Here is a 27,308-nt window from a genome sequence, read left to right as displayed (position 1 = left end):
GTACTTAAAAACTGGGTGCTTGTCTCTCTTGCGAGACAATAAGGAAGGATCATGTCTTATTCACCTTTGTAATACCAGCGCGTAGGATGACTCCAAAGATATTTATCCTTTTCTTTTAATCTACTTTTCCTTTAACCATTTTGCCCTACTCTAAAACAAGACAACATGGTAAAATGGTTATGAGAACAGACTTTCAAGACAGACGGAAGCAAGTTCATATCCCAAGTTTGCAACTACTGGCTTTTTAAGGCATTTAAGGAAATACTTAATTGTTCTAAGCTTCAGTTTCTTTATTTATAAAATAGAGCTAGTAATACCTGTATTATATAAGGTTGCTTTGAGGCTAAAGTCAGATAATGGACACAAAATACTCAGCATAGTACTTGGCACAAGTAAGCCTTCAATGAATACTAGCTATTATTATCATTAGTTTATTTTATTAAAAAAAGAAAAAGAAAACTTAAAAATGCACCACGACTAAGTAACTCTAAAACACAAAATGATTGGGATCTAGAGATTACCTGGCAAAAACTCTATCATTGAAAGTATTGGCAGGACCACTTCTTAGGCTGTCCCAGTTGGCAACCATTTCTTTCACCCATTCTACCCAGGTGTACAGACGGAGAATACCTGCATCTGCCATGGCTTCCACAAAGTTGGCATCTTCTACAGTGTCACCAGCATCAGCCAGAGCCAAACGCATTCCTGGAAGAAGAAAAAAAAGTCAATGAATTAAAAATATGGTTACTGAGTATCAATTGTGTCCTTTGTGTGCAGCTGGGTACCTTGCAAAGCCCATATATAAATTAACAAATGCTTTAAAGGACTGTCCTGGATCAACAACAAAAATTAAAATCACCAAAAAGTAGCATCCCTAAAAGTGATGTTAAAATATTCGAGCCATTCATATTGATTTGCATCCACTAAGCACCAATATGTGTTTCTTCTCAGTCATGTTGAGTTAATGAGATAAAGTGATCTTTAATGAGGCAGAGATAGAAAATGATAAACTGGGGATAAAGATACACGTTTCTTTGTGGTTTTCTTATCAACATCTCAGCCTCATTTAGAGGTAGCAAAATATATTTTAATGCATGAGAATACACACTGGTGCCTTATGTGTACAAACACATATGAATTTTTCTCAGTTGTGAAACTAGGTTCTTACAAGTTTACCACTAATAAAACTTTACTTTTTCAATTCTCATCTCTCAGTACTACCAAAATCTTCCATTCTAAAATATTGAAAAAAAAAAAACCTAAATGTCCATCAATTAAACTGTAGGATATCCCTATAATGGAACACTATATTGTTGAAAAAAAAAAAAAAAGAGGGAACTCATTATGTAGTTCTTTCTGTCTTTAGCTTTGGTGTCCAATCAAAGCATTCAGGTTCTACACTTTGCCTTTTCCACTTAACAGTTCATATTTGTATACTAACCCATACATACACATATCTATGTTTTTTGTTTGTTTGAGATGGAGTTTCGCTCTTGTTGCCCAGACTGTAATGCAATGGCACGATCTCAGCTCAGTGCAACCTCCACCTCCCGGATTCAAGCAATTCTCCTGCCTCAGCCTCCTGAGTAGCTAGGATTATAGGCAAGCACTACCATACCCAGCTAATTTTGTATTTTTAGTAGAGACAGGGTTTCTCCATTTTGGTCAGGTTGGTCTCAAACTCCAGACCTCGGGTAATCCGCTCACCTCAGCCTCCCAAAGTGCTAGGATTACAGGTGTGAGCCACCATGCCCGGCTGTTTATTTTTATATCTATATATCTATACATAAAATAACAATCATGAGCTCATACTTTTATCACCAAATCCAATCTGACTCCATGATTGGGCTCATTCTAGCATATTCTCTTTACTTACTTAATAGCTTCTTTTTCTGATAGTGAGCTCCATGAGGCAGAGGTTCTCATTATCTACCTGTTTACTTATTTATTCAATCCTAATATATACATAAAGTGGTTTTATAATTGCTTATATAACTTGTAAGAAACAGACTAACTCTATTATTTGGATACAGTTCTCTCTTTGACTTTGGTGTCCAATCAAAATACTGAGAACACAAACTGAGTTAGCCATGACCAATAAAAAGAAGTACCATGAAGACCAATGACTAATTATATAAGAAATGAATGGTTCTTTCAGGATAGTGCATCTCTTCTCTTGACACAATAATAATAAAATGTAATAGGACTGAGGCCAGACAAAAAAACAATTTTCTGAAAAAATCAATGTTCCCAGGTTCCAGACACCTTTAGGAATACTAAATACAGGACAGGCACGGTGGCTCATGCCTGTAATGTCAGCACTTTGGAAGGCCAAGGAGGATGGATCACTTGAGGCCAGGAGCTCGAGACCAGCCTGGTCAACATGGCAAAACCCCATCTCTACTAAAAATACAAAAATTAGCCAAGCGTGCAGGCACATGCCTGTAATCCCAGCTGTTTGAGAGGCTGGGGCATGAGAATTGCTTGAACCCCGGAGATGGAGGTTGCAGTGAGCCAAGATCATGCCACTGTACTCCAGCCTGGGTGACAAAACGAGACTCTGTCTCAGTTAATAAGAATGGAATACCAAATACAGAGGAAATATCTTGGAAAAGCTTCCTACATACTCAACTTTTTTTTTTTTTTTTTTTTTGAGACAGAGTTGCACTCTTGTTGACCAAGCTGGAGTGGTGTGATCTCAGCCCACTGCAACCTCCACCTCCCGGGTTCAAGCAATTCTCCTGCCTCAGCCTGCTTCAGCCTTCCAAAGTAGCCTGGATTACAGGCACCCGCCACCAGGCCCAGCTACTTTTTTTTTTTTTTTTTTAGTTGAGACAGGGTTTCACCATGTTGGCCAGGCTGATCTTGAACTCCTGACCTCAGGTAATCCACCCACCTCAGCCTCCCAAAGTCCTGGGATTACAGGCATGAGCCACCATGCCTGGCCCATACTCAACATCTCTACAAAACAAGTCTTGAATCTTAGCAATGATAATGAGTTCATTAAAAGAAGACTCAAAGTAACTTCAGCTTGATTTGTTCCTGAACACATCATGTCAGCAATTCTTATATATTAAATATCATGTTGCTCTCCAACAAAGGAAACATTAATATTTTAAAATTTTGTTAAAAGCAAAACAGAAAGTTAAAAGTAAAACACCAATTTTAACGTGTCTTCTATAATCTAAGGAGAACTGGACCCTATGGAACAGCAATAAGAAAAATGTTTACTCACCATCTGCTGAAAACTTATCAATAGCTTGGGTCAAAGTGAGGAAGTTGCCTGTGGATTTTGACATCTGAAATAGAGAGTCAGTGATCAAGCATTAATAGTAGTAATATAAATAAAATAAACCAATCAGTCGAATAAATTAACTAGGTTGGCCATGACCAGATAAAAACAAAAAGGAATTGGAAATATGGAAAGGAAAAGACCTATTACACTAATTTTAGAGAGGTGAAAACTGAATTTCACCCAATAAAGTGGCTTGTTTGGGTTACTCAGCTCAGTGACGCAGCTAGGAGAGGACCTCCAGACTTACACTCAGTCCACTGATTCAGCCTACACTGTCTCCTGGTAATTGGGTTAGATATGTGTAATGATTCCGCTCTAACTCTGGAACACCAGCTGTTTACTTAAGAAAGAGCTTTACGGGAATTAGAATCATTCAGAAATGGAATGGATCCGCTCATGGGTTGGAATTATGATTTTAGGAACCCTCCTATCATTAGGGTCACAATAATTGGTTGTTCAAGTTGTGTTCTGTCTTAGGGCAATGCATCTGAAGAAGCACCACTCACAGCCTAGCAATCTTTATTGTTTTAAAACTGTATGTCATTAGTATAACTATGCTGATATCAAAAGGAAATGATTATACCAGTTTTCTATTATACTACATGGCAATACATATCTTGTTCTAATAAAATCAGGATAGTACAACATTCAGACAGACCAAAGAAAATGTCAAGTTCTAACAAGAATAAATGTATTGCTCCTCTCTGACTTACAAAGAAGAAACTAGCTCAATAATCAAAAGTTCCTTGTTGATCTAACAAAATCTATTAAAATCACCTGTGCTTCTAAACAGCAGTTTTTCTGTCTAATATACAGATTACCTTTTTTTTTTTTTTTTTTTGAGATAGAGTCTTGCTCTGTTACCCAGGCTGGAGTGCAGTGGTGTAATCTTGGCTCACTGCAACCTCCACCTCCCTGGTTCAAGGGATTCTCCTACCTCAACCTCCTGAGTAGCTGGGATTACAGGCACGCACCATCATTCCCATCTAAATTTTGTACTGTTAGTCGGGATGGGGTTTCACCATGTTGGTCAGGCTGGTCTCAAACTCCTGACCTCATAATCTGCCCGCCCTGGCATCCCAAAGTGCTGGAATTACAGGCGTCAGCCACAGCACCCAGCCACAGATTATCTTAAAGTAATTTTTTTTTATTACCTTTCAATATTAGGGCACAGGCTAAGTCTGATGTTACATAATGCAATTTATATCATCCACCCTTTGTTTAAATCTACTATTGTCTTTTTTCTTTTTTTTTTTTTTTTTGAGATGGAGTTTCACTCTTGTCACGCAGGCCTGAGTGCAATGGCACGTTCTCGGCTCACTGCAACCTCTGCCTCTCGGGTTCAAGCAATTCTCCTGCCTCAGCCTGTAGCTGGGATTACAGGTGCCCGCCACCAGGCCCGGCTAATTTTTTGTATTTTTAGTAGAGATGGAGTTTCATCAAGTTGGCCAGGCTGGTCTCGAACTCCTGAACTCAAGTGATCCACCCGCCTTGGCCTCCCAAATTGCTGGGATTATAGGTGTGAGTCACCGTGCCCAGCCCCCTACAACTATTTTCATTATGACGTAGATACTTATGACAACTAATACTGTCATTGCTATTCTGTTGGTTACAGTAAAATTCACTGGTTGTAACAAATCCTAATTTGTTACCATTTTTATTAATAAGGAATAAATAATTTTGTACCTTTTTTTTTTTTTAAGTCAAGGAGGGGTGCCCTTCTCTAATTTGCACAGAAGTATGATAGGGGCAAGTGAGGGGTCTGTCAAGTTTGCATAACCTCATGTTGAGGATATTGATTAATAAGATAAAGTCCTATGTAGTCTGTTTTAAAAAAAAATCACCCATATCATTAACAGTAACAGTAGGGATAGTAACAGTAGAAGCATGGAGAGAACTACTATACTGCTTGGGAAGGAGCATTAAGTGACACCTAAAAATCTTACAGACTCCAAAATTCTATCATTCTACTAATTTAGTGGCCAGTCACAGTATAAAACAAAAAGCACCGAGCCATTTTCTCAACTTAAAAAAATAGCTCTTTCTGTCATCTTGGATCCTATGGAGGCCTGCTGGGAGCAGGACTTCTAAAAGGAAATATGGCTGGAAGGCTATGGTCCAAGGCCATTTTAGCTGGCTATGAGCAGTGTCTCCAGAACACACAGCTCTTCTTAAAATTGAAGGTGTCAGCTGGGTGTGGTGGTTCACACCTGCAATCCCAGCACTTTGAGAGGCTGAGGTAGGTGGATCACAAGGTCAGGAGTTCAAGACCAGCCTGGCCAACATAGTGAAACCCCGTCTCTACTAAAAATACAAAAAAATTAGCCGAGCATGGTGGCAGGCAACTGTAATCCTAGCTACTCGGGAGGCTGAGGCAGGAGAATCGCTTAAATCCGGGAGGTGGAGGCTGCAGCCAGCTGAGATCGCATCATTGCATACCAGCCTGGACAACAGTGCGAGACTCTATCTCAAAAAAAAAAAAAAAAAAAAAAAAAATGAAGGTATTTATGCTCAAGATGAAATAGAATTCTATTTGGGCAAGAGATGGGCTTATGTATACAAAGCAAAGAACAAGTCAGTGACTCCTGGCAGCAAACCAAACAAAACCAGAATAATCTGGGGAAAGGTAACTTGGGCCCCACGGGAACAGTAGCATGGTTCACGCCAAATTCCTAAATGATCTTCCTGCTAAAGGTATTGGACACAGAATCTGAGTGATGCTATACCCCTCAAGGATTTAAACTAATGAAAAGTCAATAAATAAAAGTGGATTTGTTTAAAAATAAAAATTAAAAACCGGTTGGGTACAGAGGCTCATGCCTGTAATCCCAGCACTTTGGGAAGCCGAGGCGGGTGGATCACTTGAGGTCAGGAGTTCGAGACCTGCCTGGCCAACATGGCAAAACCCCATCTCTCCGGAAAAAAACAAAAGTTAGCTGGGCATGGTGGCATAGGTCTGTAATCCCAGCTACTCAGGAGGCTGAGGCAAGTGGATCGCTTGAATCTGGGAGGTGAAGGTTGCAGTAAGCCAAGATCGTGCCACTGCACTGCAGCCTGGGCGAAAGAGTGAGACTCCATCACAAAAAAAAAAAAAGGAGGCCGGGCGCGGTGGCTCAAGCCTGTAATCCCAGCACTTTGGGAGGCCGAGATGGGCGGATCACGAGGTCAGGAGATCGAGACCATCCTGGCTAACACGGTGAAACCCCGTCTCTACTAAGAAATACAAAAAATAGCCGGGCGAGGTGGCAGCGCCTGTAGTCCCAGCTACTCGGGAGGCTGAGGCCGGAGAATGGCGTGAACCCGGGAGGCGGAGCTTGCAGTGAGCTGAGATCCGGCCACTGCACTCCAGCCTGGGCTACAGAGCGAGACTCCGTCTCAAAAAAAAAAAAAAAAAAAAAGGAAAAGAAAACTCTTCTGGGTCACAATGCTAAGCTCTTTATGATTCCTGTCCTTGTGTCTGTCTTTTTCTCTCTTTACTTCAGTCACAATTTGTGTCACCTTTTGCCACTCTAAATACAAATGTTACAAATAGGTAACTTTTCCCTATCTCTCCCTTCAATTAATACTATCTACTCCCCTTGCTCAATTTTAAAGATAAAAATTAATTTATGCTTAGTCCTAAATATGCTAATTAGAAGGTTTTCAACTCTGATTAATTCATATTATTTCTTATTTATTTACTAAATTTTTGGTAGAGATGGGGTCTCACTATGTTGTCCAGGCTGGTCTTGAACTCCTGGCCTCAAGTGATCCTCCCATCTTGGCCTCCCAAAGCTCTGGGACTACAGACACAAGGCACCACATTTGGACACATTATTTCTTACACACATTAAAAAAAAGTGCAGGCTGGGCACGGTGGCTCAAGCCTGTAATCCCAGCACTTTGGGAGGCCGAGACGGGCGGATCACGAGGTCAGGAGATCGAGACCATCCTGGCTAACACGGTGAAACCCCATCTCTACTAAAAAATACAAAAAAACTAGCCGGGTGAGGTGGCGGGCGCCTGTAGTCCCAGCTACTCGGGAGGCTGAGGCAGGAGAATGGCGTGAACCCGGGAGGCAGAGCTTGCAGTGAGCTGAGATCCGGCCACTGCACTCCAGCCTGGGTGACAGAGCAAGACTCCGTCGCAAAAAAAAAAAAAAGTGCAATACCCTAAATCTGAAAAGCCTTCCGCAGAATTTTAAACTTTCAAGATGCAATAAGCCTTACCTTCTCAGAATTCAGGAGGAGATGTCCATTTGCTCTCACAGCTGTAGGCCATTTGTCACTTCACAGATAAATGTTTAAAGACAGAAAATAAGAAACAAAGATGATAGTTCTGGCTTAAAATTTTGAGGTAAAAGCTAATACACTCATAAAGGTTTGCTAAGATAAAAGTGCAAGGATATATACTGTAGTCCTTTTTGTAATGGGAAATGAAAACAAAGCAAAGGACTGGCTACATAAACTAGGATACAGGTATACAATGATGTAACTACTTAGGTGGGGCTACAAGTATGGATATAAAAAGATCTTAAAAATATATGTGAAGGCCAGGCACGGTGGCTCACGCCTGTAATCCCAGCACTTTGGGAGGCCAAGGCGGGAGGATCACAAGGCCAGGAGTTCAAGACCAGCCTAGCCAGGATGGTGAAGCCCCATCTCTACTAAAAATACAAAAATTAGCCGGGTGTGGTGGCGGGCGCCTGTGATCCCAGCTGCTGAGGAGGCTGAGGTGGACAGTTGCTTGAACCTCGGAGGCAGAGGTTGCGGTGAGCCAAGATCGCGCCACTGCACTCCAGCCTGGGTGACAAAGCAAGACTCCATCTCAAAAATATATATATATATGTATGTGTGTGTGTGTGTGCGCGCGTGTGTGTGTGAAAACATAAGACAGAACAGTGTAAACAATGTGGTACCTTTGTATATATTAACAAATAAAGATATCAGATGCTGGTATATAAAATCACAAGAAACCAATAGTATCATGATGAGTTTTGGGAAATAGAGTAGTGTGCAGGCAAGGGTAAAAGTTCACTTTTAACTTTTTGCCTTTATGTACTCTTTAAATTTTCAAACTATGTACATGCCATTCATTCATTCTAGCAATGAGATCATATGGGGGGTTGAGAGCAAGAGTTCTGGAGCCAATCTCTCTGGGTTTGCATACTTGTACTAACATTCATTAGCTGGGTAGCTTTGGGTTATGATTTGTTCCTCTTTATTCCTCAGTATAGTTCCCTGCCTATAGACATGAATATTAAAGACCTTCCTCGAAAAGCTGTCATAAAAAGAGTTATTAAAAGTGATTTAAAAAGTACCTGGCATAAGCTCTTGACGTCATTACTTATCTGTAATTTTTAAAAACCTAACAAATGTGAAAAAAATTGGTGCAAAGGAATGAAGACTCAACTTATTGGTAAAGAATACTTCTGAGATATCCAATTTGCCTAAAAATGCATTGTAAACAATAGAGAAAAATAGTAGGGCCAGGCACGGTGGCTCACACCTGTAATCCAAGTACTTTGGGAGGCTGAGACAGGAGGACCACTTGAGTCCAGGAGTTTGAGACCAGCCTGGGCAACAAAGTGAGACCTCGTCTCTATAAAAAAATAAACAAAACTATCCAGGCAAGGTGACATGTGGCTAGTCCCAGCTATTTGGAAGGCTGAAGTGTGAGGATCACTTGAGTCCGCGAGGTCGAGGCTGCAGTGAGCCAAGATCGTGCCACTGCACTCCAGCCCAAATAACAGAATGAGAATCTGTCGAAAAATAAATAAATAAATACATAAGGTAAGTAATAACACTGGATGACAAGTAGTGTATGAACGACATTAAATTTATTTTATTCTTCTGGGCTGGGCACAGTGGCTCATGCCTGTAATCTCAGCACTTTGGGAGGCCAAGGTGGGTGGATCACCTGAGGTCAGGAGTTCAAGACCAGCCTGGCTAACATGGTGAAACCCCATCTCTACTAAAAATACTACATTAGCCAGGCATAGTGGTGCATGCCTGTAATCCCAGCTACTTGGGAGGCTGAGGCAGAAGAATCGCTTGAACCCGGGAGGCGGAGGTTGCAGTGAGCTGAGATCACACCATTGCACTCCAGCCTGGGCAACAAGAGCAAAACTCTGTCTCAAAAAAATAAAAAATAAAAAATACTCGGGAGGCTGAGACAGGAGAATTGCTTGAACCCGGGAGGCAGAGGATGCAGCAAGCCGAGATCATGCCACTGCACTCCAGTCTGGACTCTGTCTCAAAAAAAAAATTATTTTATTCCTTTACTTCAAAATCTTCATTTTATCCTTGAGGAAAAAAATGTAATTTTATTCTAAATACAAGAAGGCATAAGAAATTGTTTTGGTTTTATGAAATAAAATTTGAACAGACTAAGAGGTTTGTTTCCTCAGCTACTTGAGGGACTAGAGAGAAAAGTAGACACGTCTGGGTAAAGAGGGAAAAGGACAGAAGGATTCCTCTGAAGAAACAGACTCTAGTCAGAATGTTACTAAAACTAATGCTGGAACCTTGGGGCTCTCCGCTCTAAAGAGAAAGTTCTTTCCAATTCTAATGTTCTAGAATAATTCCTGCATTTAACAGGTCAAATGAATTACTAGCAGACCAGCAATGCACCTGAAATATGACATGCTTTGGTGCTTGGGGTAGGTATGTGGATTTCTGGATGCAACAGATAGGAGGTGGCCTTTCTGTTTTAGTACATATTTAAGATAAGAAAAAGAACGTAACTGGCAAATCTATACTATCCCGTCCGCGATAATTTCTTAGATATTTGAAGCCACAAAACACCACTATTGACAATCAATAAATCTAGTCCACACCTATTTTATCATTCACCTTTGTTCCGGCCACATAGCCACATGATTATAAAGGTAATATGAAAGATGATTTGGAACAAGATCCTTGCCAGAGACGCGAAGATCAACAGGATACCAGAACTCAAACTCCTGCTTTAACTGATCTAATTTTTCCTTTGGGATCTGAGTCTTAGGAAATGGAGCCTCCTTGAAGAAAACATAATCCCAAACTTCCTTGGTCATCTGTTGTGGTCTGTATTAAAAATAAATAAAACAAACTATTATATATACATATATGTAATTTCTTTGGAAGAATCAATACCTGAATCTCTTCAGGTATTGATGGATTAGGAATCTCTTTCTTAATGTAGTTACAGGAACAAACAAGGACAACAGCTTCCACAAGAATGAAGAATAGATGATGATAGTAAGGGCCATCTATTAATTTTTCCCAGTTCAACAGTAAAAAAGCAAAAACATCATGACAAAATTCTGCTACATAAATCTTATTAAAACATTTCAATATGTAAATCAAATATCACAACTCTTACTGACAAATTATGCTCCTTTCCCTTATCTGTTTACCAACCTAATGCCCAGCGGAGACTCTGCCTGTCCATGCAAGTTACCCCCCTGCAATAGGTGTGCGACTGTGTAAAATGCCATGTAAATAGTGGAGTCAGAAAGTGATTCAATCAGCCACTGCTCATCCCAAGGCAGGTGAGTGCCTGAAAAATAAAAAGTAACACATGAGGAACCTAAGAGACATTTCATCTATAGAATCCACATTTTTAAGAAGAGGGCTATAGCATTTACAAAGCTACTTATTTAGGAAGTTCTTAAATTATTCTTGAATAATTAATAAAAATAAAATGGTAGATAAAAGACAAAATGGGCCAGGCACGGTGGCTCAAGCCTGTAAACCCAGCACTCTGGGGGGCCGAGGTGGGTGGGTCACCTGAGGTCAGGAGTTCAAGACCAAACCGGCCAACATGGTAAAACCCTGTCTCTACTAAAAGTACAAAAAAAATTAGCCAGGCATGGTGGTGGTTGCCTGTAATCCCAGCTACTCGGGAGGCTGAGGCAGGAGAATCACTTGAACCCAGGAGGCAGAGGTTGCAGTGAGCCGAGATCGCGCCACTGCACTCTAGCCTAGGCGACAGAGCAAGACTCTGTCTCAAAAAAAGAAAAAAAAAAAAAGACAAATGGTTGAAGCTTGGAGTCTCTCTATAAAAAAGACACACCATAAAATCTATACAGATTAGAGAAGGCATATTTCTACCACATAGTAGATGATAGTGGACTATATCCTAGTTTTCCTGACCATCCAAAGAAAACTTCTTGCTTTCAATTCAGAAAACAATAGAATTGGGGGGGGGGGGGTAAAAACGTATATTTCCTTGTAACTGGCAAAGTTATCCAAACAGAAAAATGTCAAGTTTGTTTACCTAGACCATAAGTTCTTGAGCAAGCATGTTCTTGTAGCCAATCTAAGGTGGCTTCAAAATTCCTCCTGGTCTCCTCACAGAATCTAGAAAACAGCAAAAGACAAAGTGTATCTTTATTGGTTCACTTTTATGTTGCATTTCAACTTTATTTTTTCCACATTTTTCATCTCCTTTTTCTTCCCTCATCACTTTCTCCCATCTTACGTTTCCAGGTTCTTCAAGCACTGAGATGTCTGTTTCTTCCAATTCTCTTCTCCATAATCTAAGTACCTACGAGTGAACAAATTGATTTTTTTTTTTTTAAGTCAAAGATGAGTACACTGACTAGGGGAATTTTCTTGCTATAAAAGAGACTAACCACTGGTCACACAGAGCCACGACACATTCATCTGACGACCTGGACATCACTTGTTTCTCTGGTTCCATGTAAATAAGTGCATCTCCCTAAAGGAAGGTAAACAAACAAATATTAGATACTATGTCAAATCAATCTTCATTCCTCAAGGATAAAAATTGCTTTAAAAAAATGCTATACCACCAATAACTGAAAGCCCACATTTTCATTATGTCTTCCCCGCCTTCCCAGGGTCAGTTATCTTCTACCTTTCTTTCTATGTAACACTTGCTTTTAAAAAGGCATGAATCTTCATCAAGTGGATCACTTTCTCTACCTACTGATTATTTCATTTCAGTGAAAGACTAAAAAGTGAACAAAAAGGAAAAAAACACAGAAGATGGTTAGCAGTTTCGAATCCTATGGTTTGAAGGTTAGGCTTCCTATGACAGTTTTCTGGGGTTTTGTGTTTTTTGGTTTTGTTTTGTTTTTGTTTTGACAGATAGGGTCTTGCTCTGTTACCCAGGCTGGAGTGAAGTGGCGCTATCATAGCTCACCACAACCTCGACCTCCTGGCTCATGTGACCCTTCTACTGCACACTGCAGCCTCCTGAGTAGCTGGAACTACAGGCACATGTCACTCCACCAAGTTAATTTTTAAATTTTTTTATAGAAATGGGGTCTCACTACATTGCCTAGGCTGGTCTCGAATCCCTGGGCTCAAGTATTCCATCTCAGCCTCCCAAAGTGTTTGGATTACAGCTGTGAGCCACTGTGCACAGCCCTATGGCAGCTTTTCATCCTTCTTATAAACTGCTTTAAAAAAAAAAAGATATACAAACACTAAACATAGAAAATCTTGTTACTAAAGATTTATAGTGCCATGAAAAATTTCCACTAGAAAACTGACCATGCTTTTGATTTTTTACCAAATATAAATCTTTCTTAATGCTATCATGATCCTAAATACTTTTAAGCATGAAAATTGATGATGATGCTTTTGATTTCTTACCAAATATAAATCTCTCTTAATGCTATGATGATCCTAAACATTTTAGGCTAGGATAATTTTTTAAAATAAAATTCAGCATTATTATTCAAAAAATGATTCACTGCTCTGTTTTTAATGCAATTCTTCATGCTGAAATTAAATAGCTGGGATTTTGGTTTAAAGATGGTAGATCAAAAACAGACATTTAACTCCTGTTCAAAATTCCAATAAAAAGACAAGAGGGTTTTACAAATGGCATGAACCTACAAAGTCAAAATGAACGAGAGAAGAAAAAATATTAACTGAATTCTGAAAACAAAAAAGCAACATGAATGACAAATATATTAGCAAAAATTAAAAAGCTATCTAAATCCTAAGACAACAATAGAAAAAGCCGAAAAGCAATCCACTCTGTACTCCAGTACCTCTAAGAGTCTCAGAAATTGGTGGCATTAAATAGCTCTAGAAATAGAGATAAGGTCCAGGTGCAGTGGCTCACACCTGTAATTCCAACACTTTGGGAGGCCAAGAGTTCGAGACCAGCCTGTCCAACGTGGAGAAACCCTGTCTCTACTAAAACTACAAAATTAGCTGGGCATGGTGGTGCACACCTGTAACGCCCAGCTACTTGGGAGGCTGAGGCAGGAGAATCATTTGAACCTGGGAGGCAGAGGTTGCAGTGAGCCAACCAAGATTGTGCCATGGCACTCCAGCAGCCTGGGCAACAAGAGCAAAACTCCGAAAAAAAAAAAAAGAAAGAAAAGAGAGATAAGGTGAGATAAGTGAGACTGAAAAGAGGAGCACCAACTAAAGTCATTTAAAGAAGTGGGTATCTGGGAAGTGGTAAAAAAAATAAGATTAAAATAAATAAAATAAAATATAAAATAAAATAAATAAAATAAAATAGAGGTTAGAACCCCATATACTGCCCCTACCTATACCAGAACCAAAAAAAAAAAAAAGGCTAATTCTCTGGAAAAGGTAAAAGAAAGTCTCTGAACTAGAGACAAAGTTCCAAGTATCATAGTAAAAGTAGGGGAGTTAAGTGAAAGTCAGCACACGAGATGTTGGTACACATTCCTAGCTATCTTCTCCCATCCAACTCCCAAAATGCTCAGTTGCTTAGACTTCTTGTTTGTTTGTTTTGAGACAGCACTCTGTCACCCAGACTGGAGTGGAGTGGCGCCATCTCGGCTCACTGCAACCTCCGCCTCCCAGGTTCAAGCGATTCTCATGCCTCAACCTCCCGAATAGCTGGAATTAGAGGCAGACACTACCACGCCTGGCTAATTTTTGTATTTTTAGTAGAGACAGGGTTTCACCATGTTGGCCAGGCTGGTCTCAAACCTGACATCAAGTGATCCATCCGCCTCAGCCTCCCAAAGTGCTGGGATTACAGGCGTGAGCCACTGTGCCTGGCCACTTAGACCTTTTGAGCTAGAGATTGGCAGAATCTTCTGTAGGGAAATCTAACAAACCCAAAAGCAAACACTAAAAAAAACGTAACATCCAGGCCCCAAGGCCCAAATGGCCCTTTCTAGATCTCCCCCAGTGAAGCCTAGTGACAAGTCCTACCCATATGCAAAAACATTTCTTTTTACACCCAAATATATTATATATCAGCAGTCTTCCTCAGAGACGTCTTGTCTATGAAACAAGAACATCATCCTACAACACATCAGCCAGGCATGGAGGCACATGCCTGTAGTCCCAGCTACTCAAGAAGCTGAGGTGGGAAGACCACTTGAGCCCAAAGCCAGAACAGCCTGGGCAATATGGCAAGACCCCTGTCTCTTAAAAAAAAAAAAAATCAGAAAACAAGAATCAATTATTGAACTGGCCCAAAATTAGTAATTATTGAGTCTGGGTGATACATATTCAATTTTCCATACAACGATTCTTTAAAAAAAGTTTTTATAAATTTGTATTCATACACACACACACAAATAGTACATAAAAGCACATAGTAAATAAATGCTCTGGAAGAAAACGATGAGGGACTATCCCACAAAGAGGACCAACAGGACTGCCAGGATCTAAGAGGTTCAATATCTGAATGACAGGAATTCAAAAAGTGAAAACAGAGAATAAGAAAAAATAATCAAGAAAAAAGTCAAGAAGTGTTCCCCAAATTGAAGTACACAAGTTTCCAGACTGAAGGAGCCCACCAAGCACCCAGTAGGATGAATGAAAATTGACCTACACCAAGGCAAATCATGAAATTGCAGAACACGGTGAGAAAAAAGATTATACAAGCCTCCAAAGTCAGAGGAAACAAGTTACTTACAAAAACATCAGTCACTACCACAGAGTTTTCAACTTCTAAATAGCATCAATGAACCAAAAGACGATGAGGTAATACCCTCAAGTTTTTAAGGGAAAATTATTTCTAATCCAGAATCTATACCCAGGCAATCCAATATAAAGATAGAAGACATATTTCACACTTGAAAAGTCATAACAATTTACCTTCCAGGTACCCTTTATCAGAAAAGCTATCAGAGGCAGATCTTCACCAAAGTGAGAAAGAATATAAGAAGGACATAGACATGGGATTAAGGAAACAGGAGATCCAGCTCAAGAGGAGCTCTGGAAGAGCTTTCTCTGAGTGGAACTGAAAGCACACTGATGTGTTTGACCTGAGTAAGAAAAGAAACAGACAGTTGGGAAAGAGTTGAGAAATGGAGTACTGATAAGTATATTTTAAATTAAGAATTTTTAAAAAACATAATTATTAATCCCAGGGAAAACCAAAAGCTGAGGATGAAAAATTATTGTACACTACATTATGGATGAGCCATGTCTCAAAAATGTAAATAATAACTATTGATCTAACATTTTTTATAACTACAGTGTATGGAGAAGACAGGGTATGGAGTAGTATATACCAATAAATGTGGGACGTTAGAGAAAACAAAAAGTAGGGGGAAGAGTGTAACCTTGATCTTCCTCCTACTTCTTCCAAGAGTAGGAGGTTAGTGGCTGATACCTAACCATGAAAAAAAAAAAAAAAAATCACATTAGAAGCATTTAGATCAGATATCTGTAAGAGATGGAGATCAGCCAGGCACAGTGGCTCACGCCTGTAATCCCAGCACTTTAGGAGGCCAAGGCGAGCAGATCACCTGAGGTCGGGAGTTCAAGACCAGTTTGACCAACATAGAGAAACCCCATCTCTACTAAAAATACAAAATTATCCAGCATGGTGGTTCACGCCTGTAATTCCAGCTACTCAGGAGGCTGAGGCAGGAGAATCACTTGAACCCAGGAGGCAGAGATTACAGTTAGCTGAGCTAGCGCCATTGCATTCCAGTCTGTGCAATAAGAGCGAAACTGCATCTCAAAAAAAGAGATGGAGATCAATACTAAAACGATTAAATGTTACCCCCACCAAGGAAAAGAAATTTAAATTATGGAAAAGTGATGAGGAAATTGCTGCTTTTTTATTTCAATAAGCCTAAAAGACCATTGTCTCTCTATATTATGGGTATACAAAGTTGTCAAAAATAAAAATGTAAAGGGTTAACTCAGCTAAATAGAAGAGAGTTATAACAAAAATGGAGGGGTTAGAGGAGGATGACCGTAAAAAACACGAGAGAAAGAAAGGGTTGTAACTACCAGTATCTAAAATGGCCACTGCCAGAAATATCATCAAAGTTCTCTGTATATGCTATGCACACATCAACTTTAGAACACTACCTTTATCAACATTATAGATGGGATGTTCAAGTTAAATGAATTGCTAAATAGGTCTATTTTTGCCTTAAAACTATATTATATCTGTATTACAGCTCCAGGTTCTACTGTAGAACTCACTGCTAATAACACTGTCAAGTCTATTAACTAATAGCTCTCCTAAAACAGCCTTCAGAGCATAGCCTATCACATACTGTGTCAATCATCTTTTTCTGAATAGTCTTCTTTACATCTTGAACCTTCTGTCCTTTAAATTCATCCACCAACATGATCTAAAAGGATGAGAAGGGAGAAAAACACATATAAAACAGTTAGAATCCGCCTTCAGTTTCTTCCCTAATTTTCCCTAACTAAATTTGCTTCTGCCCACCGAAATATTTTTAGTATGAAATTTATCACATTTATAATAAGTTTTCATTTTGGTATAGCATGGATAACTAATATTTATAACACACTTATCATTCTGTCAGTGATACCCACCTCACTATGTATCACTGAGATACCTAGTGAGAGCATGATTAGGAAGGAATACTCACTTTCACTTCTTCTTAAGTTTCCACATGGACGGAATTCAACTACACTCACTCACCTCATTCCTGGTGGTTTCTGAAGGAACTAAGCATATTCGGCTTCATCTCATTAGGCTCCTCTTTCTAAACCCACCTGCTGCAAGTGAGTATTCTTTGCCTGGCCATCTGATAAAGCTTGCTCCTAGAAGGAGGCCTACTCTTTCACTTCTATCTTTTTCTCAGTAGGCCAATTACATTCTAGGGCAAAGTATTAGCTTATCCATTGTTGCCATCGATTAAGCCTCAATCCCCTTCCAGCTTTCTTTGGTAATAAAGCAGATATTTTCACCTCCATGACTCTTATATTCATCTACATGACTCTTATATTTCTCTCAAATTGTTTCTATCTTAGGTAGAAAAGACATGCATTCTCTTTTGACATTCTAAACCTCTAACATACCAAAATACTTCAATATCTATTTAATCCAACATTATAAAGTTATATTTAATGAGTGTAGTGATTAAGAACAAAAATCTGAATTAGTTGGGCGTGATGGCAGGCGCCTGTAATCCCAGCTACTCGGGAGGCTAAGGCAGGAGAATTGCTTGAGCCCAGGAGGCAGAGGTCGCAGTGAGCTGAGATTGAGCCACTCTACTCCAGCCTGGGCGACAGAGTAAGACTCCATCTCAAAAAAAAAAAAGAACACAAATCTGGCCAGGTGCAGTGGCTCAAGCCTATACTGCCAGAACTTTGGAAGGCCAAGGTGGGCAGATCACTTGGGGTCAGGAGTTCGAGATCAGCCTCACCAATATGGTGAAACCCCCGCCTCTACTAAAAATACAAAAATTAGCCGGTCGTGGTGGCACGCGCCTGTAGTCCCAGCTACTTGGGAGTCTGAGGCAGGAGAATCTCTTGAACCTGGAAGTTGGAGGCTGCAGTAAGCTGAGATCGTGCCACTGCACTCCAGCCTGGGTGACACAGCAAGACTCCGTCTCACACACACACAAACACACACACACACACACGCAAATCCCAGAGCCAGGCTACCTAGTTTGCATCCCAGTTCCTACTGGCTAACTATCTGGCTAATCTCAAGTAAATCAGTTAATCTCTTTGTGCCTCCATTTCCTCATCTGTAAATTGGGGATAAGAGTGCCTACTTCAGAATGGGGTTATTTTCAGAATTAAGTAAATTAATATATAAGTGCTGCATAAGTGTTGGCTTTTATCATCATTCAAAATATGTGTCACTTCAAAACAAGATACATAACCAATTCTTGGTTATCCAGAAAAATGTAGGAAAGCTAAAACTAAAAACCATTCTCGTTGATGTCCTTAAAAATATTTGAATCTGAAGCACCTAACAACTTGCTTGGATTTTTATGTTCTCTAGCCCAGCCTTCTTTCCATGGAAATGTAAACCACATTAACGTATGCACAATTAGGAGAAAAGAATGGTTCAGAACATGTTTGTTGGACTTACCTGGCACTTAGTAGACATTAATAAATAAACTAATGGACTGGATAAAACTGCTTATCTAAAATATGAACTCCCTAACTAAAAGAGCAAAAAAAGGACCAGGAATTCTCCATTCAATAAACCTTTGAAGTTTACTGCATAATATGAACTAATTTGAAATATCTTGTCAAGAAATTCACTCCACAGAGATTCCTAGAGGGCACAAAAAAAAATTTCTGAAAATGCTTTTAGGCAAAGGACATGACAAAAACAAAAGATAGAAATTTGGAAATAGAATACATTCTCATATTAAGCTCTCAAATCAATGTATAGTTGAAACTACGTTAAATTTTTCTACATTTTTTCTAATTAAGAAAATCACAGAGCATGGAGTAAATCAAATAAAAACTAAAAAAAATTATTACTTACACCCTCATAAAATCCTTTTAAATATAACTTCTCCTTCGCTTCTGCAAGTTTTTCTCGGTCATTCTGGCTCTGAATTTTCAACTCATCACAAATGGTTACTGCGGAAAGATTTCCAAAACCTGGGATTTCAATGACTGGCACCTGCAGCAAACAGCAATCAGAAACGTGTTCACACTGACTGAACACATAGGTCTATAGGGCACAAGTCCTTTTGCCTCTAATGTCCAATTAAGTCATTTCAGATTGTATATATCATTATGACACTGCCACACATTAAGTAATCACAGAGTGACTAACTTCCAGATGTAAATTTGTCCTCCTACTCTCCACAGGAACCACCCATACTCTGTGTATCAACAACCCCAATGCCCTTCCCCCACCACACACACCTTTGCCAGCATTCTATCCTCCACTGGCATATAATTATCTAAGTAATTCATGCTGAAACTAGCAAAATGATGTAAACCAGGGGTCCCCAACCCCAAGGATGTGGACCGGTACCAGTCCGTGGCATTAGGAACCAGGCTGCACAGCAGGAGGTGAGCAACAGGTGAGCATCACCCCCTGAGCTTCACCTCCTGTCAGATCATGGGTGGCATTAGATTCTCATAGGAGCATGAACCCTATTGTGAACTGTGCATGGAGGGATCTAGGTTGCATGTTCCTTATGAGAATCTAATGCCTGATGATCTAAGGTGGTACAGTTTCATCCCAAAACCATTCCCCCACCATACCCTGACAGTCCATGGAAAAACTGTCTTCCACGAAACAAGTCCCTGGAGCCAAAAAGGTTGGGGACTGCTGATATAAACAACTAGTTTCATGGATGGTTATGCTTTTGGTTTACATTAATTCCTCTGGATCTTTCATGAAATGAAAATCATTTGCTAGTAATTTAAAAGTTTTTCTTCTATAGACGCTAACATGAAAATACAAGAAACATAAAACAGAGTCGTACAGGATTTTGTTAAAGTTATTATGGTTACAAAAAAACATTCATGAAAAGAGCAAAATTTTGTCTTTAGAAGCCAGGAAATTGATCATACTAGCAAAGCAAGCTACTATAAAACTGGAGATGCTAAAAAGCTATTTGTTCCCGAACTGCAGGGGCCAGGTAGTAAGAAAATGCTTGTTAGTTTTCCTTTCGCTCTTATCTACCATAGCAGGTATCAAATTAAAGTGAGTAAATCCTTAAGCAAACTCTCTCTCTTATTTTCATACTCCACCAATTAATTTTGTTACAAGGAAAACATGTCAGCTCTTCTTTTTTTCTGATAAAGAGATGGATGTGAATATTCTGAATTATCTATGTACTCACCGGCTCAAATGGCAAGACCATGTCATCTCTAATTCCATACTTTGCTCGTAAGGCCTACAGAAAAATTTGCAAGTTAATACTAATGATCAACACTTCACTGGTAGAATCATTGAGAGAAGCAACCTCCAAACTTTCTTAAAACTATTATTTGTTCTTCTCTTCATAGAGGGCAAATTTCTACCTTTACCAAATATCTCAAAAGGGATCCATAACCTTCAAAAATTTAATAGCTAAAGTTATAGTGAACAGCCTAAATGAAACTGCACAGCCAAAAGCAAAAATGTACATAGACATACACCTATCACTTACATTGAGGTTCATATGCCAGATTTCAATAAAAATGTGAATATCAGAAAACTTTTTCAAAATTCTGTGAAACAAATTCAAAAATCAAACCATAGAAAATATATAAACATCAAGAAACAAGTTAGAGGTAGCAGTTTAAAGATAAATGCATAGCTTTTTAGCCTAGTCCCACAGTGTAGTTCCGCAGTACCTAAGCAATGAGATGGTGAGGACAAAATACAAACATGAAACTCAGATACTTACTTGCTTTTTCTTCAAGTCTCTGAGGGCAGCAATATCATCAGGGGAGTCGGAAGGAACACTTGTAACCACACCAGTGCCTATAAAACAAAGTGTGGAATTAATAACTAGAACCAAAACGTGATTACCAAAATATTTCTAGAAATAAACTCTTTACCTTTATCCTCCTTAATAGTCAGCATTGGGAGAACATAGATCACCTTGTATGATGTTAAAGGTGCAGAAAGTGATGCACCAAGAATTTCCTGCATAAGAAAAAAATCAATATAAAAGGTGAATTCATTGTGACCATTAGAATTAAAACTATGTTAATATTTTAAGCCCTGAGAAGCTAGTAATCAAAAATATATGGAAATAAATTCAAGAGCTATATTGTACAATATGGTGACTAGGCAACAACAATGTATTTTATACTTGAAAATTGCTGTGCAGATTTTTTTAAGATACAGGGCCTTGCTATGTTGCCGAGGCTAGACTGTAGTGGCTATTCACAGGCGCTATCATAGCATTCTACAGGCTCAAACTCCTGGGTTCAGGCAAGCCTCCTGAGGTCTCAGCCTACCAAGTAGCTGGCACTACAGGTGCGCACCACGGCACCTGATTTAAATTTTAATTCTTCTCACCACATAAGTACGTAAGATATGAATTTGTTATTTACTTCAATTTAGCCATTTCACAACGTATATATATTTCAAAACATGTTGTGTACCATAAATACAATTTCTGTCAATTAAAAAATGAATATAGGCTGGACGCGGTGGCTAACGCCTGTAATCCCAACACCTTGGGAGGCTGAGGCAGGCGGATTGCCTGAGCTCAGGAGTTCATGACCAGCATGGGCAACGTGGTGAAACCCCCGTCTCTACTAAAATACAAAAAATTAGCTAGGCGTGGCAGCACGCACCTGTAGTCCCAACTATTTGGAAGGCTGAAGCGGGAGAATCGCTTGAGTCAGGGAGGCGGAGGTTGTAGTGAGCCAAGATCACGCCACTGCACTCCAGCCTGGGTGACAGAGGGAGACCCCGTCTCAAAAAAATAAGGAAATGGATATAAATAAAATACACATGAAGTAAAACAAAACACATTCTTTTATACCTACTAGAGGAAAAATAATTATTTTTATTTTTATTCTATTTTTTGAGACGGAGTTCTGCTCTTGTTACTCAAGCTGGAGTGCAATGGTGCGATCTCAGCTCACTGCAACCTTCGCCTCCCAGGTTCCAGAGATTTTCCTGCCTCAGACTCCCAAATAGCTGGGATTACAGGCAGCCACCACCACGCCTGGGTACTTTTTGTATTTTTAGTAGAGACGAGGTTTCACCATGTTGGCCAGGCTGGTCTTGAACTCCTGACCCCAGGTGATCCACCCACCTCAGCCTGCCAAAGTGCTGGCATTACAGGCATGAGTCACCACATCCGTCCAGGAAAAATAATTTTTGATAATTATAATAACTAAATCTGTCAATGTTGTGATGACATGAGTACACTAATACATTGTTTGTGACATTGTATTCCTTGAAGAAAATATAGGAATCCACAGCAAAAGCCACAGAATGTTCCTGTAACTCAGACTCAACAACAACAAATTATTTTTTCTTAAACAAGTCTGCCCAATGCTGAGTTAATGCTGAGTTAATTATACTAGGAAAGCCTGGAAACAACTAAAGCTTTCAATGATAGAAAAAATGATTTAACTAAATATGTTACAGGAACAAGAATGAGTACTATGTATCTATTTAAAATAGTAATTATGAAAACAAAGTAAAAGGATAGTTCTAATTTCACTTGAAAAAATCCTAAAGATTAAGCAATTTTAGACCCAGATTATCAGATGGCAACAAAGAATTTGCAGCTGCTTGCTCTAGCTAAGGAACACGCTTTTCCTTTCCACACATAATTCCCACCCATTCCATTTTATTCATACATATACACATAACCTGCCTTTATAGAATTTGCAGTCATATGGATAACAGCTAAATATTATAACTATTTTAAAGGTTGAAACTATTTTGCAATTTATAACATCCATGTCCCTCACTCCAGAATTTGCTCAAATTAACAGGGAGAAAAGTTTAAGAATAGGAAAATATGTGTGTCCCTAATACTGTTCCCAAGAACTTCTCAGACAAAATTCCAATATTAGGAACTAAGGAGATGTGGCAGTGCTGCTTTTAACAGAAAAAGGCAGGAAACAATTCAAATGTCCATTAATAGAGAATGGTTAAGTAAACTGTGGTACAGCCAAACAATGAAATACTATGTAGCTATAAAAAATAAGAATAAAGAAACTGTTTGTGTACTGACAAAATGATTGCCAAGATATAAATAAAAAAGCAAGATGTGGTACAATGCATATAAAGCATATTGCCATTTGTGTAAAAACAGAGGGACAAAGAGTATATGCATATTCGCTTGTGTATACATGAAATATTTCCATGATATACAAGACATAGATATTACTACCTACCTCTAGAATGGGAAACTTTTGTATCTTTTTGTGTTTTTTGAATTTTGGGACTTGTAAATATATTGCAATCAAATAAAAAGAAAGTATAAAACAAGAAATAAAAGAGTTCAATTTAAAAGAACTGAGATGGTACTCTACTCACATTTTTCTTTTTAAAAAATTATTTAAGATACTAAAGATCAGCATTCACTAAATGGAATTAAACACACTCAGAAATACGGATAATAAAGTAGATGCGGCCGGGTGCAGTGGCTCACGCCTGTAATCTCTGCACTTTGGGAGGCCGAGGCGGGTGGATCACCTGAGATCAGGAGTTCGAGCCCAGCCTAGCCAACATGATGAAACCCTGTCTCTACTAAAAACACAAAAAATTAGCTGGGCATGGTGGCACACACCTGTAATCCCAGCTACTCAAGAGGCTGAGGCAGGAGAATCGTTTGAATCCAGAAGGCGGAGGTTGCAGTGAGCTGAGATTGTGCCACTGAACACCAGCCTGGGCAATAAGAGCAAAACTGTCTACAAAAACAAATAAAAATAAAATAAAGTAGATGAGTTGTGTAACCGTCCAGATTTAACTAATATCGACCAAGACTTTCTTCACACACAAAAAAAACAAAAGCAGCTACAATTCCAAATTTAGTATTACCAGGAATTCAGGTAATAGTATTTTTAAAATAATATAATCTCTAATGCAGCTATTAAATCTCTTGGGGAGGACTGCCTATATTTTTCAACCAGATATTTACCGACTTGAAACCCAAAAATCACATATGCTGGCCGGGCGCGGTGGCTCAAGCCTGTAATCCCAGCACTTTGGGAGGCCGAGGCGGGTGGATCACGAGGTCAGGAGATCGAGACCATCCTGGCTAACATGGTGAAACCCTGTCTCTACTAAAAATACAAAAAACTAGCCGGGCGTGGTGGCAGGCGCCTGTAGTCCCAGCTACTCGGAGGCTGAGGCAGGAGAATGGCGTGAACCTGGGAGGCGGAGCTTGCAGTGAGCCGAGATCGCGCTACTGCACTCCAGCCTGGGTGACACAGCGCGAGACTCCGTCTCAAAAAAAAAAAAAAAAAAAAAAAAAAATCACATATGCTATCTTCATGATACAGTCATACAATGAATATTACACAACAATAAAAAAAGAACTACTCCTACAACATGTATGAATCTCACAAACATAATGGTAAGCAAAAGAAGCCAGACACAAAACAGTCAGACTGTACAATTCCATTATGTAAAGTTCAAGAACAACAAATAATCTTTGGTGAAGTCAGAGCAGTGGTTACCTTTGGAGGAGAGAAGTGACTACTAATGATATGAACATGAGAGAGCTTTCTGGAGTGCTAAACTGTTCTATATCTTGATTTAAGTGGTGATTACCTACGTGTATATACATATGAAAATGCACCAAAATACACAAGACGTACACACTTTACTGCATGTACACCTCATTTTTTAAGGTTGTGATGCTCTTTTCTCAATATTCATTGTTGAAATTTTCCTTGAAATGTATGCATTAAAATAAAAAATCTGCTATCCAACTTACCTCCCCCATTAATTCCTTAACAACAGGCACCACGCCATTGTCTCTGGTAAAGCCCTGGTATGACATATTCCTGGCTGCTCTTTGGGTACAGATGAATATATCACCATTCACCGTCTCAAATCCAATGTACTTCATATCAGGACGAACCCAACAATTTGTCTGCCCAAACATGGTCTCAGGTCTGAGAGTAGCAGCCACCAGGAAAATATTTTTACCTTTCAGGCCACTAAGAAAAAAAACAAATATTGATGTAAAAACATGTTGTCAACTCTGTAGCAACTATCTGATGGTTCAGAAATGATGAAGCAATTCCTCTGGCAAACCTACCTTAATTTAGATGGGTATGGCTCAAGCACCTTCAATTTGAGTAAAGTATATTCCTGAGGTCCAACACCCTAAGCAAATAAATGATACAAAAATTTGAAGGAAAAAAAAGACTTGCCTTAAACCTGCTAATCTATGTGAGAGATCTGATTCAAATCCCTAAAATGGGTTCTTGCATTATTTATTTTTTTTGCCAGAGAAGAGACTGCCAGTGGTGTGCTAACCATACCCACACAGAAGTCCGGTATGTTAGGAGAGATTTGGAGTAATTGCCCAAAATAGTGTTTGCCAAAATGAAGGTGAGAAGACACAATCAACACTAATTCCATCCCAGGGCATGTCCCACATAGTAGTCATCAAAGAAAGATACTGGACCAGAGGTCAGAGATAATGTGTGTTCTAAACTTAGTGTGCTTCCTTACTAATGGTTGGATCCAAGGTAGTCATAATCAGAGCCTCTAAGCCTTTCTTTCCTCATTGGTAAAATAAGGATGTTGTGTCGCAGATAGGACTGTCCTGAGGAACTCATAAGAGAACGGATGAAAAATGCTTTGAAAAGTCTACAAAGGATTACTGTAATCTAGGATATTGCTGCCATTGGCTATATTAAAACTTTACTGGGTCTTCTTAAGTCTCTCAAATCTTTTAAAATTTTGATCAACTCTCACTTAGATAAGTTACATCAAAATTGAAGGCTGATTTTGAAAATATGTTCAAAGATGGTAATAAAGAATGACACAATCATAGGGAATCATAAGTTCAGATGCTGGCATTGTCATTGATTTTTACTGTGCCATGGATTTAGCCAAATCACTTACTCTTGATTTACTCAAGTATTTCAGAGAATAATGTTAATAATGTGTTCTACAAGAATGTAGAATGAACTTCTAGGCATGGCTAGAAGTACTTTGGAAATAAGTAACAAGGCACATGATCAAAGCAAATATAAATGGAATCTGTGGACACTAAATCTTAAGTCACATATCTCATTACCTCTCCCCGTGCTTTCTTTTTAGAGCTATTTATTTTCCAGATGGTGCTTCATAACATTAACACGCATATAAATCACATTGAGAGCTCGTAAAAAGATATTCCTGGGCCCCACCCCCAGAACTTTTGATTCAGCAATTTCGGGGTAAGGCTCAACAATGTGCGTTCCTGTAACAAACTGATGCAGCTGTCCTCAGATGACTCTTACGGTAGCTAGGTACTACACACAATACAGGTAGCTGTATTGATATCCCATCTCCTCTTCATACCCACCAGAGTATCAGGACAATATCCCTCAGCACTGCAAAGAAGTTATTTTTAGGTTTCTATTTCTTAAACTCTGTGGTCATATTAAGGATTACTATAATAGCTACTCTGTTTCATAAATAATCACCTCTCCAGTTTGTCTATCATGATCCATGCAAGGCTGTCCATCTTTTGGAGAATAAATGGTATACCTAAAAAATAAACAAAAAGTGACAAATATTATTATAATATTCACGTTTTATCCTAACATATTTGCCTATGTTGCACCTAATTTCTTACATGTCTTATAACTAAAATTTCTAAGTAGATATCTGTATCTATTATGTATACTCTTATGGTAGTTCCACTGTCAACCTACTTATTTAATGAAAGCTTTCTACCTTCATCAAAGGTAATACCACTGGAAAATACACACTGATCTTGGCTTTGTGGTACTGAACGAAAGATTATAAAACATAAATTGTCTTAACAAATGAAACTATGAAGGAAGTTGATTATGTAGATTAATCAAGGAAAGTAACTTATTTTCATTTCTTAAGTTATTTTCCTTGATTAATCTACATAATCAACAAAGAATCTTAATTTATAGAACAAAATATAAAATAAAACACAAATAAAATGATTACTTTTCCTCTTGGTAGGGAATACGGAACAGAATCTTTAGTAAGATAATAAAAGCCCACACTCCCATTCTCCCTGGTCATATCTGTCATAAACACGAAGCAGCCCAGAGAAATTAAGACACTGGTAAGGAAAAAAGGAAAACAAAGGATACAAAAGAATAGAAACAAAGTATTTTCAAAACAGAAAGATAATGGAAAAAGAAGGCTACAAGGTGTTTGTTTATTCACATAAACAATCCTCCTGCCCCATCCTCCCAAGCAGCTAGGACTA

The 27,308-nt window shown here is 39.0% G+C and overlaps 1 protein-coding gene across 3 annotated transcripts in view; it reads right to left on the bottom strand.

Moving 5' to 3' along the window:
* LARS1 (leucyl-tRNA synthetase 1) overlaps nucleotides 1–27,308 on the bottom strand; it is a 69,056-nt gene that overhangs the window by 20,369 nt on the left and 21,379 nt on the right. For all 3 annotated transcript variants that reach the window (XM_071098262.1, XM_071098261.1, XM_071098263.1), the window contains 16 exons: nucleotides 26,542–26,605; nucleotides 25,161–25,228; nucleotides 24,834–25,059; nucleotides 20,977–21,064; nucleotides 20,823–20,899; nucleotides 20,274–20,327; nucleotides 18,956–19,096; nucleotides 16,752–16,829; nucleotides 11,895–11,980; nucleotides 11,741–11,806; nucleotides 11,537–11,619; nucleotides 10,678–10,816; nucleotides 10,129–10,341; nucleotides 7,504–7,561; nucleotides 3,236–3,299; nucleotides 522–705 (listed from right to left, as the gene is read on the bottom strand). In XM_071098262.1, coding sequence (XP_070954363.1) covers nucleotides 522–705; nucleotides 3,236–3,299; nucleotides 7,504–7,561; nucleotides 10,129–10,341; nucleotides 10,678–10,816; nucleotides 11,537–11,619; nucleotides 11,741–11,806; nucleotides 11,895–11,980; nucleotides 16,752–16,829; nucleotides 18,956–19,096; nucleotides 20,274–20,327; nucleotides 20,823–20,899; nucleotides 20,977–21,064; nucleotides 24,834–25,059; nucleotides 25,161–25,228; nucleotides 26,542–26,605 — 1,689 coding nt within the window. The remainder of the gene's footprint in view (nucleotides 1–521; nucleotides 706–3,235; nucleotides 3,300–7,503; nucleotides 7,562–10,128; nucleotides 10,342–10,677; nucleotides 10,817–11,536; nucleotides 11,620–11,740; nucleotides 11,807–11,894; nucleotides 11,981–16,751; nucleotides 16,830–18,955; nucleotides 19,097–20,273; nucleotides 20,328–20,822; nucleotides 20,900–20,976; nucleotides 21,065–24,833; nucleotides 25,060–25,160; nucleotides 25,229–26,541; nucleotides 26,606–27,308) is intronic.

Source organism: Macaca nemestrina, chromosome 6 (genome assembly GCF_043159975.1).
Source record: "Macaca nemestrina isolate mMacNem1 chromosome 6, mMacNem.hap1, whole genome shotgun sequence".
NCBI classification, from domain to species: Eukaryota; Metazoa; Chordata; class Mammalia; order Primates; family Cercopithecidae; genus Macaca; species Macaca nemestrina.
The sequence above is the reverse complement of the archived record's forward strand: the minus strand, read 5'-3'. Positions and strand labels throughout refer to the sequence as shown.